Below are 12,695 nucleotides of genomic sequence, written 5' to 3'. Positions count from 1 at the left end.
TGTTACAATTTTCCACAGTCAAGGTGATGTCTTCAAACGTCTTGTATGTAAAAGTCGAAAGACCCAAAGATACTAATTTTACTATTTTGTATGACAAAAAACAACATTTCGGAAGCTGGAACAAGGGAATGTGTGCCATATTTGTTGTATTTGTTGGAAAAAAATGACTGAAAGTGATTATTTGATTATCAAAATAGTTGATTTAGCCGATTAATTTTCTGTCAATCCAACAACTGATTAATCAACTAACTATTGCTGCTCTAAACAAATCAGTTATATCTACTGTCATCTTTAGACATGAAAACAATGGTTCACAGCAAAATAGTCCCATCAGTGCTAAGCAGAATGTCCTCAATGGTGTCCTCTGAATCCTCTTTGCTGAATAAAAAAATACTTTCATCTATCCATTGACAGGACAATTATAATATTCATTGGCTTGAATAGAAAATTAAGCTCTCTTTATCTCAAAGCAACAACTTCCATTTCATCAAGACAGCACTCAGTAATGTCACTGGTGTCATAAAGTCTATTCAAAGCATTTAATTCTAAACATTACAGCAACACAGATGATTGTCTTGAGAACCGTGAGGCTGCTGAGGCAGAGCGGTTGCTATCTCCCACCTGCCTCACGCTGGCTGTTAAGTGTGGGAACAGATGATCTCTGAAATCCCTGAGTGATTAGTGGTTTCCTGGGGATAGGTCTGCTCTCTGTGGTGGTAAACACTTGTGTTGTGAGGTTTAGATTAGCTGCGACAATAACATACAGCAGCCGTCACACCTTCAGCTCACACCAGAGTTTGACAGATAAGCAGACATGCAGGAATTTGTACGACAGCACGGCTAAAATTACCCGGGGATCAACTGGAAAGTTTTTTTTTCTTCTTAAAACGTTCAACATATTCAACTGTTGACCGTGTTGTCTTATAAATTCTTTTCACCATATAATAAATACTTGAGTTGTATTTGTTGAGGAAGGGTGAAACAATATCTTTCTGAAATATGAAAATGTCAAAGGAAAAGGCCATGGTATTCATATCCCTAGTTAATTAGGGTTCCACTACCAGGAGGGTTTGAATGTTTGTCTTGAAGAACAGAAACATTTGCATTCCCCAAAGGGGAGCATGTCAACAGGATCGATAGGGTAGTCTGTAAACCCCTGTTCTGCCTCTTAAAAACTATCTAACTCAGCGGATCTTCTCCCTTGTAAATGTCTGAAATTAACTAACACCAAATGTTCACACTAGTTGCCTTTGTCATTTTTTACAATATCACACGTTTCTTTCACAAAATTTACTTTGCTAAACAGTAAGACATCAAATGATCCATTTAAATTAAGCACCTGGAAAAGGCCTTCCACCACCTGAATTGCTTAGCTGTCTTTTTAGTAACATGGTTTAATACCAATGACCCCCTTCCATTGTGGTTTTAAAGCTTTCTCTAAAAATCAAGAAAGCTCCCAAATAGACAGCCCTAGAGTGTGAGAGAAACACAGAACATCAATCTCATCCTAAACCCAAAGGAAAGATCCTGGGAACTGATCTCTTATGGTGTTAACTTAGAGAGGGGAGAAAAAAAACAAAAACACTTTCAACAAGGGATTAATGAAACGGGTTTAGCACTGGAGAGGAAAAGTGGGTATCAACCCAGTATTAAACTCCTACTCTTCCAAACTGTATTTTGATTACAACTATTTCTCTGTATTTACTGCTCATGTCACGCACTCATGATGAATGACCCTTAATGTTATTACTCCATTATAAAGTCACCTATGTGGTGAGCTATAGTACTATTTCATATGTACAATTCCTTTGGTGTATTTCCCAAAATGAACAATATTGTCAAGCTATCAGGTGTACAAATTTTTCTTCAGTCGTATTAATTTTTTTTTAGCCTTCAACTAACTTTTTTTAATTTACCACTGCATCTCTTTCTAATTTTAAGAGCTTGTAAGAGCTAACTGTAGCTAACTGTAGCAGCTAACCCAAACATAACTTATTTTCTTAAGCTGACTTTTCAAATCACACTCCTCTCTACAAAGACTTCTTCTCTTCAAGACTTCTGAATTCAAGAGTTGGAAAAACTCTCCTGACCTTCCATCTTTTATACAAGGGTATAAAAATCTAAAACTTGTATTATAGCATTGTAGGTAAATTTGCTATATTTCTGTATATTTTATTTTTAATACCAATTTTTATGTAAATAGCAGAGCTAAAAAGTCATTCAGCCGATATCAGCTTACCAGAGATATTGATTATCATACTGTCACATATGTTGGCCAATACATAATAAGATTGAAGTACAGAAAAACCAAAGATATGTTTGCATGCCACGGGTACTCAGTGAGCATTTTCAATGTTTATTTTTTTCTGTATATGTAAAAAAAATAAATAAATAAAAAAAATAAAAGAAAAGAAAATCAACTATCAGCTGACGTACTGTTATCAGATTTTTTACCTCTCAAATGTTGATATTGACCTCAATAATCCATCATCTGTCAGATAGTGACACTAAACAAAAAAGGCACATAAGGGGCATATAACAAATTATGTCAAAATAAATCTTTACAAACCTTTTTAAAAATCAGTACTATTAAAAGCAGACCACTGAAAATATTCGATACAGTTAGGCTTCCAGTTGCATAAAACCAATACTCTCAGGTGTTCTTTTGCAAAATTTGCTAAACAGCAGCCAATGTGAAAGATCTTTCAGGTTTACATGTCATTGATTCAGTTTATTTTCAGCATTCTGTTACTGTTCCATTTGAACAAAACATGTGTCTGTCCTGACAGTGACAACTACTCTACACATTTACTATCACTGTAGAGTTTCAAGAGCTAATGACAACATTCTAAAATATAGTGTAGTGACTTCATTTTTAAGTAAAAGTGACCTAAATGCATGGTAACTTAGGTTTTACTGTCACATACCGGAACACAGTTATATTTCCAACTTCCTACAGCTGCTCAAGACAACAAGAACATAATTTATGCAAAGGTTAAAAATGTATTCATCAAACTTGACTTTCATTCAACGAGCTTATTTTGCATTCTGCAGAGCACCTTGAGCTTGATAAAACATGCACAGCCTAATCCTATATCTTCAGTGATTGTCGCCATAATTCAAGACAGGGAAAAATGAGCCTCATGGACAGGATAGCCTACTTTTGAATTTGTTTTGCTTCGACTCGGAAGAAGACAATCTTCAATGTAGCCCATAGAAAAAAAGAAGAAAAAAAAAGAAAAAAAACAATGAGCACAAAGCAAACACATGCTTTGTTGACCCACAATAACACAATGCAGGAAAAAGGAGCCTGAAGGTTCCATTGTCTCCACTCCCCACAGGGCAGCGACGACTGACAGTTCAGCTGTAAGTAAAGCTGACACAGTATCACATCGCGGCAAGATTGTTTAAGGGCAAAGAGTACATGGCGACTGAAGGACACAGGACATTTATTGATATGGCCAAGTCCTTGAGTGCAGCAGTGTATGTCCTTCAGTGACAGTGCCTTATTGCCTGGACATTAATCACTATTGTCATGAAGCACAGGAAATAAGTACACTAGTTTCCCCAACAGCATGTTTCCTCCCTTGTTTCAAACCAGCCTGGTCAAATCCAGTTTGCGTGCGTGCGTTTGTGTGTGCATTTGAGTGTGTGTGTGTGTGTGTGTGTGTGTGTGTCTGTCTTAAGTTGGATGTTGCTAGGACGTATGAAATGATTTGGAGTGAAGTGGCTGTGAGTCATTCTAAATGATTAAAATGCTACTGTGAGCAGCTTGGAGGATCTTGGCTGAAAGACTGAGTGAACTCAACCATACACACCACGTAATGAAGTGATGACCGACTGCCTTGATTTACATAAGTTAAACAAATAAACTCTTTAATCACAATTAATGTTAAATTACTGTAATTATCATATAAAATAAACATGGTTACATTACACTTCAATATAATTTTTTGCTAGAGCAGCTCACGGCTATGAAGCGTGAAATTTGCTTGTGAATACGTATAAAATTTATTTTTAAAATTAACATAATGTATGTCTCCTGTAAGTGCAAAGCAAGACAAGACCTGCTATGGTTTTCCTTCTGCTAATATACACTATTCAGAATAAACAGACAATAACGAAAAATAGACAGAACAGTCACAAAGTGTCTGTTACCACACTGGTCATAAATGAGCTGCAAATATGTATTCAGTAACCTTGTAGAGCAAATATGTAAGGAAAGCAACTCTAAACAATACTATAGATTGTGGTTACTAAAGAAGAGACTGCTTTAAGATGCTCTGCTCCTGAAACACTATTTCAATCATGACAGAGCTGTGGCACAAATGGAAATCGATGTCATCGTATCCAGTGGACATAAGGGTTAGCTTGAGCCCAAAGTGTTAGGCTGATGATTACACAGTTAACTTAATGCACAAAATAATGGAGGATTGATTCTTTTGTCATGTAATTATTATTGGGGGGGGGTAGGTGGTAGAAAATATTTATACTCCTTCTCCATATGCATTTGTCACCCTTCTGGTGATCATGCTTTGCCAAATCTTAAGTACTTTGATCTAGCTGGCGTTAAAGGTACCCTGTGGTAGGAGTGCAATCCCCTTTTGTTTGTATCGTGCACATGCACAGGGACGCGCATGGACACATGCAAGCAGGTGGGAGACACAGTACACATCCTGCCACTGGTTTTGCACTATTCAGCAATGTTCCGAAAAAAAGCAGGGAAGAAGAGTAGTACTCGCTAATAAACATTAAAGTATCAAATGTACGATATAAAATATTTCCTAAACCTGCTTGGCAAATGTTTAACAATGAAGGCCCTGCATTCAACACGTTTGCTAGAGATCAAGGATACACAAAATGTATTTTGGTAATGAAACACTGAATGTAAACATAACTTTGGTTTGTTACAAGAAAACTCTACAGGGCACCTTTAAGGAGCACGACAGCCTCCCGAGGTTGTAAATGCATACTATGCACTAGTGCTCATGTTTTGAGTATGTTGTATGTTCACACTGGATTATATTAAACGAGACTGCCCATAAAAAAAATCATTTGGATTTTTGAATGTGGTTTAGGTAGTTGATGTGGATACCAAAGCAGAAAAGCCATTTTCAGCAGAAAAATAATCTTTTTAACTTCTTGTTAATAGTCGTGGTATACAGTATGAGTCTGAGTTTGATTCACATCCTATGACCCACACTTTTCTTTTCATATTACTCCAAAAAGGTGAAGTACATTAATTTCTTATACAGCAGCATACTGTACTTTCATCGTTTTCAAGTATGACTTACACTGTAGCATTAATTTAATTTTTTAGTGTTTATGATGACTAGTTGGTGTCAGATCACTCAGCAACATCACATCTAGAATGTAAAATACCAAACAAGTATCTCTTTTTAAAAAGCATAATACATGACCAAACATTTTCAAATGAATACTCTCATGGCCAAAAATCTGAAATTATTTTGAAAAGGTGTTTGAAATGAATTATTAATTTTTAAAGTAACACAAGGTTGCCAATGTTCACTTACACTTGCCCTGGCTACACCTGGGAAATTATGAGCGAATTTTCAACTGCATTTTCCATCAGTGAGGGCACACTGAAAATGTAGGAAAAAAAATTCACACCCTTCAAGAAATCATTTCAAACCTTAAATAATTTATCACGTGTCATTCAAGTGTCAAAAACCATGTTTATTTTCTTTTACTGTACTTTAGATGCTGTAGCATAAACAAAACTAAATTAATGTTATCAAAATCTATAATTTTATGGAGGAAAATGCGGAATAATAAGGGGGAGCTCATTTCACAAGCTATTTTCAGGCAAGCACTAAATAAACTTTGCTTTTCCCAAACCACTATAGTGTTCCCTGCTTAATCACCATAACACAGTATGAACAACACACAACTGTTCTCCAAAGCCAGACTATCGTATGTTGGCACAGTCATAGTTTAAAGTATTATAGTCCAAACACAGTTATCAATAACGAAATTTCTTTGTTGCTTCCATTCTCATAAGACAGATGAAGGATGAGTATCACTAACAAAAGGATATACAGAAAATTATCTGCGCAAGTGAAAAGTGATTACAGTTGCAGTGATTCCCCATTGGACCATTTAGTGGGTGGCACAGGCAGCCAGTGGAGAGACAACAGATAACAGTGCTCTGTGCCGATCCATGATCGAGACTGAGCATATGTTACTGATGCTATTTTAAAACCAAGAGAAAGTTAGTTTCAACATCATGTGTCAGCACTGTACATACTGAAGCAATTATCCAGGGAAGATGGAGAGGACCTTGATGATAATGATGCTGTTGCCAACATCAGTGATGTCCAGACAGCTGGCATCCTGCTGGCACAACAGTACATCAGGACCTCATTAAAAACATTAATAACACGCTTTCTCACTACTATTCTATTTGCAGTGGGCAGTGATGGTGTTATTTAAAATGCACATCCCTACAATATTCTACACATAAGCAAAAAAAAGGCCATAGGGTTTGTCAAAAAGTCGTTTTTTTCTCGTTTTGTTTTTTTTAATTCCCAAAATCCTGTTCACATCCTATTGTCTGTGCTACCATTTATTTCAAGTTGTATCATGAGGCGTCAGGCCTTGCACCTTTTTTGTCTAGCCAAATTCATATAACTTTGCAATGACTTCCTCCTTACTTATGTGATTAAATCAGAAGCATTTTTATAATAAGTGACAAGCTATGTTTCTGATTATGACTACAGAGCTGCAAAAATGGCTGTATAAATGTGTCTGGGCTACAGTTTTCAGGAACACCACAACTCCTGATATTCGGCCTACAGATTTTTTTTTTTAGAGGCCGACTGATATATGGGGCCGATGCCAAAGAGATACAGAGAAAAAAATCTGATGCCGATATATAGGCAGATATTCTATAAAGGTTGTTAGATCGTTGGCCCATTTGTAGTGGAGAGGGTAGGTTTTGCTCTGTGTTTTATTGTTTCTGTTCACCCTGCCCACCTGGAAATTCTTTTCATCTTTTTTTCTTTTTTTGAGATTAATCTATTTACAGAGGGATCCAAAAGTCTTAGACCACTTTCCCATTCACTCGAATGTATAATTTTTCACAATTTCTTATTCACTCCAAGCATCTTTTCCTGCAATATGTTCTGTTAAAAAGAAAAAAAAAAATTCATATAGACACATATCGGACAACATAAAAAAAACATCTAAAAAATATATCGGTAGGGCTCAAATTTCACCATAATATTGCAGGGAGTGACATTTTAAGGGGAAAAAAATCCTAAGAGGTATGTGGGAGAAAACCTGCAAGAATGTTTTTCTAAATATGGCTGATCATTCTGTATTATTGTCGCCTGTCTCTAAATATATACTTGATACAACACTCTCTAAATTCTCATGAAATTATGACAATTTTATCAACATCTATACCTTTAATTCTTTATGCACCGATTTAAGAAAGCAACCCCCTCCCTTTTGATTTTTTTATTTTCACGGAAACACCATTTATTAATATTGTCTATGATACAAACTCCAAATTCATATTATAAAGATTTAGGTAATCCGGCCTAAAACGGTAGATGAACACAGCTACGTGAGCAGAATGGAAGTAGTTAAACTGGATTTATCCTCTACCACCGACTAGCTGGTCTACCAGTTTCCCTGAATTGCCTATCTGCCATGTGTCAGAGGTCTGGTGAGACATGCCATGTGAGAAAACTCAGCGGTGTTACGGACTTGTAAGGCTACTAGTCAATAAAAGCTGCAAACTGAGGACGTGGAAGCATGGAACTGGGGGATTTTGGGGCAGGGGGGGGGGTGACTCAGAGAGAAACCATTCTCCAGCGTTACATCACTGCTACTTCACTATGGGGGATGATTGGTGCCACAGAGGAGTGAATACATCAAACATATTTGAGATGCACACTAACTACAAATGTTAGAGCAGTCTCTCCCATTGCTACAATGTTACCAACAATGGATGATAACAGAAATAGTATTTTATTTATCAGGATAAGAGTATAGGTCGCATTCTATGTAGGGCTGCCCCCTAAATAGTCATATTTGGTAGTAAAATGATAAATGGGACATAGAGATGTAGTATGATGAACAACAGCAACAACTTCTTTATTTTACATGACAAGTGTTACAAGCGGGAATCCGCCAACAACCCCGGCCTTATGGCAGCCTTACGAGAACGACACACAACACACTATCTCAAATATCGAAACACACAGTAAACAGGACAGTCTGTTAACAGTAATTACATGTCGGGCAGGAAATCTGAAGTGTGGGATCATTTTGAGAGGGTGAAAGACGACCCCAAGAAGGTGCAAACTCTGAAGGGAAACGTTCACCTGTCATTCGTCGACAACATAGCTTATTCTTTGAAACGTGTGAGTAGCCAAACATTAGCCTCTTAGCATGGTCGGTCGCTCTACTGTTCTCTATGCTGGTTGTTCCAACACATTCTGAATCATTACCACTTTAGCTAGTATCATCAAACATGTTACAACTAGTTGACTGATGGCCTGAACTAACAACTACTAGTCGACTAGGAAAATCTGCAATGTAACTGTCACTGCTATTTAGTTGCTTCTTTTAAAGCTTCTAATAACAGAGCCTGACTGATAAATCGGTGGGCTAGAATTATAGACTGATATTAGCTAATCTCAGATATATTGGTCTCAGTCTTTATGTCCAATGATACGCAACAAGGATTTAGCAATACAGAAAGCCCAAATATGTTTGCAGTAATTCAGCGAAATGTGTTACATTACAGTGTAGTGCTAGTCAATTAGTCGATTAATCCATTAGTCAGTCAACAGAAAAACAATCGGCAACTGTATTGATAATGGATAAATCCTTTTGAGTAATTTTTTGAAAATATGTCAAAATTATCTGGTTTCAGCTTTTCCATTGTGAATATTTTCAGGTTTCTGTACTCTTCAGCTCAATTTCTTTGGGTTTTGGACTGTTTATCAGGCAAAAAAAATTGGGATGGGCATTTCATTCCCAATTTTCTGACATGTTATTGACCAAACGACTAATCGAGACAATAATTGACAAATTAAATCCATAAAAGATTACTTCTGAACTGTAAAATGTGCCAATCAGTACATATCTTCTTTAATAACCAAAATTGAGGGATAATTACCAAGATGTTCTGGGTGTTACGTGTTTACATTTATGTTAAAAAAAAAATACTACTGCCCTATGTGCCATTATAAGATTTTCTACTCTCAAATATCAACATCAGTATTAACCTTATAAATCCAGCACAGATCCAGCTCTACATCCTAACAATACCACTACAGAGCTACTGAAAGAAATGTGACCTCTATGACTTTGAGAGGACAGGAAACAGCATACCACACAAAACATCCAGGTCTATATTAAAGAATATATCTTCAAACAGGTGAAAGCTCAAGGAATACTAATCAGGGCTGGCTGTTTCTGAACATTACGTGAAAATGATCACATATTTTGGAATTAACTTGTATTAAGTCATTTCAATTTATAAGTGGGAAGAAAAAACATTAACTACAGCATCTGTGTTCTCCTGAGTTCTTGTTAAAGGTGTTTGTCTTTCAGTGTTCTTTGTTGCAATCAGAACTCCTACGAGCTGCTGTATACTACATATTCTGCTTTTTGTCACTTTTTTACTCTTAAAAAGCAGTACTGATGTTGTGTCAACGTGTTTCCACACTGATTTTTGTTCTGCCCGAAATTTAAACTGATCTAATCTCAATCTTTCAGATTGTTCAATACTTAACCTAAACCCAGCCTTAAACCTAACTCCAACCAGTCATCTGTGTGATGCCTAACCACAGGTTTACGTAACCTAAATCAAGCCCAATCTCAAGGCAGAGAAAAGGGCTTTGAGAGACGCTAATCAACGGGGAAAACTGACTTCAACACAAGACCAGTGTTGCACCATATTCTGTGACCTGACTGAAATTTCTGCTATATTTTGATGGAACAAGTGCCTACCGTGGTCACAATCTGTATTTTGATAGCTGTCATTTAAAGTAGTGATGGTAACAGCTATTAAAACATGACACATTTACACGCTATAAAGTCAGATATTGTAATGGCTTTCAAAAACTGGCGACCAATTGTAGATCTACAATGATTAGTCGATTAATCAATTAGTCAATTGACGGACAGTTACCTGGCAACAATACTGATAATCAAGTCATATTTTAAGCAAAAATGTCAAAAAAATCTCTGGTTCTAGCTTCTCATATGGGAGGATTTGCTGTTTTTCTTTTTCTTGTAAGAGAGTAGATTAACTACCTTTGGGTTTTGGACTGTTGGTCAGACAAAACAAGCAATATGAAGTCGTTTCTTTAGGCTCTGGATGGTTGTTTTCACTATTTCTGGCATGTAAAGATCAAACAATTAATTGATCAATTAAGAAAAAGAAATCAACAGATGAACTGATAATGAAAAAGATGCTGCTTGTTTGCAGCTTCTCTAGAGTGAGAATCCATTGCTTTTCTGTGTTTTGTATCATTACACACTGAATATATTTGAGTTAAGATGTCAACGGGGGATCTGGAAAATGTGATGGGGATTTTTCACCTGAAGATTTAATCGACATTGAAAAAAGTCAGTAGTTGTAGCCCTATCCAACACAGTCTTTTTTTTCCACAGGTTAATCTCTAGGGGCACTGAATCTGATGGGCCACAGATTTCGGTGCAACAAAAAAAAAAAAAAAAAAAAAACCCACCCCAGTTGCCGATATTCTTTGCGCCAGTGGCATTAATCGCCCCTCATACTTGCACGTCCATCAACGAGCCAACAGCGCTAAGTATCGCCTTCATCCTCGTTTCTACCTACGCACATGTCAGCCAGCAGACACAGATCATACCTCCACACACATCAAGACCACAACTACAGTAAGCCTGTCATAAAACTTGGGACACCACATAAACAACATAACAAAACAGGTTTAACAAATTGGGGGGGGGGGGTTATTCCACAAGAGATGAAGTGAAATACGATAAAGTATAGTCGCCGAGTACCGCAGACCCTGTGTGCGCCTACAAGGATGTTATAGAACATTTCCTTAGATTGGTGAATTCCTGTGACCGTGCACCATGTCGGATGAGTAACCAGTGATGTGGCTAACATGTTAAACGTCAGGGTCAAACAGGAGTCGAAGGACCAAAACCAGGACTTAGTGTACCCCCTAACGTTAGAGCTAGGGGAGGGGGGGGGGCAGTTTGCGCTATAGTCCTGCTGCCTAATCAATAACATGCACACAAATCACGAAGGCTCGGCGTCAACCGTTGGACGTTAAACTCGGCTCGGCCTTGTAAACCGTTAGTGGGACCCAGGCTAAACGCTGCCTCTTGAAAAAGAAGAAGAAAAAAAAAAAAAAAAAAAAACCCTCTTAAATCGACACACAAGACTCGCTTTTACCGTTCACTATAAAAGACCGATTCAACACTGTGGAGACACTCGTTTGGTTAGGCTAGATACATCATAAGCTAACCCGTGTTGCAAGTACTTACCGGAATGACAGTCTTTGTGTTTGGGCAAGGTTAAAAACATTAAGGATAAAATCCACCAGTAACTCGGTTCCCGTATTCTCCGCATGTTAGACTACTCATCGAGAGCAACAAGAAGGCAACGGCTGATAAAGTTTTTTTTTGTCAGTCTTTTCTCTTCTTAAACTAAACAAACATAAAAAAAAAAAAAAAAAAAAAAAATCACGTACACACGGCCGGAGCTCGAGCGAAGTTGGCACAGCAGCCACGAAGGCAGAGCATCAAAGTAATGGTTGGCGGTTAGGCGACGGACTCGCTGCTCTTAAAAAGCCTCATTTATTCGCCTCCGGTCCGGACAGGGGCTGTTTCTAGCTGCGAGGAATAAAACGCTACGCACACCACGGCTGGGCGAAAACAGTGCAAAATCTGCTGTCGGACTCCACCGTGCCTGTAGCGGGCTTCCAGATAGCGACATTCCCGAAGTGTAGAGGGGTCGATCGGTCTTAAACTACGGGGGGAAAAGTGCTCGAATAATATCGATTACACGTGATCATTATTTAGTGTTGATCCGCGGCGTCAGCGTGACGACGGGCAACGCACAATGCCAAGGAAAAAGTGGTGCTGGAAATGTCCCATTCTTCCATCCAGGAAGTAGACTAGCGGTCAGGCATGCACGGATATCTGACTACTCGTCCCATCCTACCGGACAGGCTGCGTGTGAGAGGGAGTCTGCACGGGGCGGGGGCAGCGGAGGGCGGGGAGGCGGTTCTTGGATTTGCTGAATGCAAAATGACTCGGAACGGACCCAGAGGCTGGTCTCTTGGTTTGTGTCTTTACGGTGCTATGATACGGACGACTCCAGAAATCTGTGTGGCTCGTGTCAGGTTGGTCGGGTCCGCACTGGATTCTGCTGCGCCTCTTTTGTATGTTGCATCAAACGTGTTGCATCAAACATGATGAAACACTGTCAGAATATTATCTAGCCGAGGCCAGGATCTACGGAGGATTGAAGCCTTGCTTTAACAGGGAGCAGATAAAACAGTGTCACTGCTAAATCCAGTGATTTCAGCCCCCTTCCTGCCATCTCACTGTTTTGTTGCTTCCTCCCGGGCCCCATTATTAAAATGACCCTCCTGTGGCCACACAGTGATGTCCCTTTGCCTCCTGCTGGCAGAACTGTGAATGGAATACTTTAGCGG

At 38.4% G+C, this 12,695-nt stretch overlaps 1 protein-coding gene across 2 annotated transcripts in view; it reads right to left on the bottom strand.

The window, feature by feature from the left end:
• ca16b (carbonic anhydrase XVI b) overlaps nucleotides 1-12,148 on the bottom strand; it is a 100,198-nt gene extending 88,050 nt beyond the window's left edge. The window contains exon 1 of one of the 2 annotated variants that reach the window (XM_040159581.1): nucleotides 11,727-12,148. In XM_040159581.1, the coding sequence (XP_040015515.1) occupies nucleotides 11,727-11,778 (52 nt within the window). In that variant the 5' untranslated portion in view covers nucleotides 11,779-12,148. Of the gene's footprint in view, nucleotides 1-11,520; nucleotides 11,667-11,726 lie in introns of those variants that run through there. The other variant, XM_040159580.1, reaches the window with a different exon arrangement.
• Between the last annotated feature and the right edge of the window lie 547 nt (nucleotides 12,149-12,695).

The sequence above is a fragment of the Xiphias gladius genome, chromosome 21 (assembly GCF_016859285.1).
Source record: "Xiphias gladius isolate SHS-SW01 ecotype Sanya breed wild chromosome 21, ASM1685928v1, whole genome shotgun sequence".
NCBI classification, from domain to species: domain Eukaryota; kingdom Metazoa; phylum Chordata; class Actinopteri; order Istiophoriformes; family Xiphiidae; genus Xiphias; species Xiphias gladius.
This window is presented reverse-complemented; position numbering and strand designations above follow the sequence as displayed.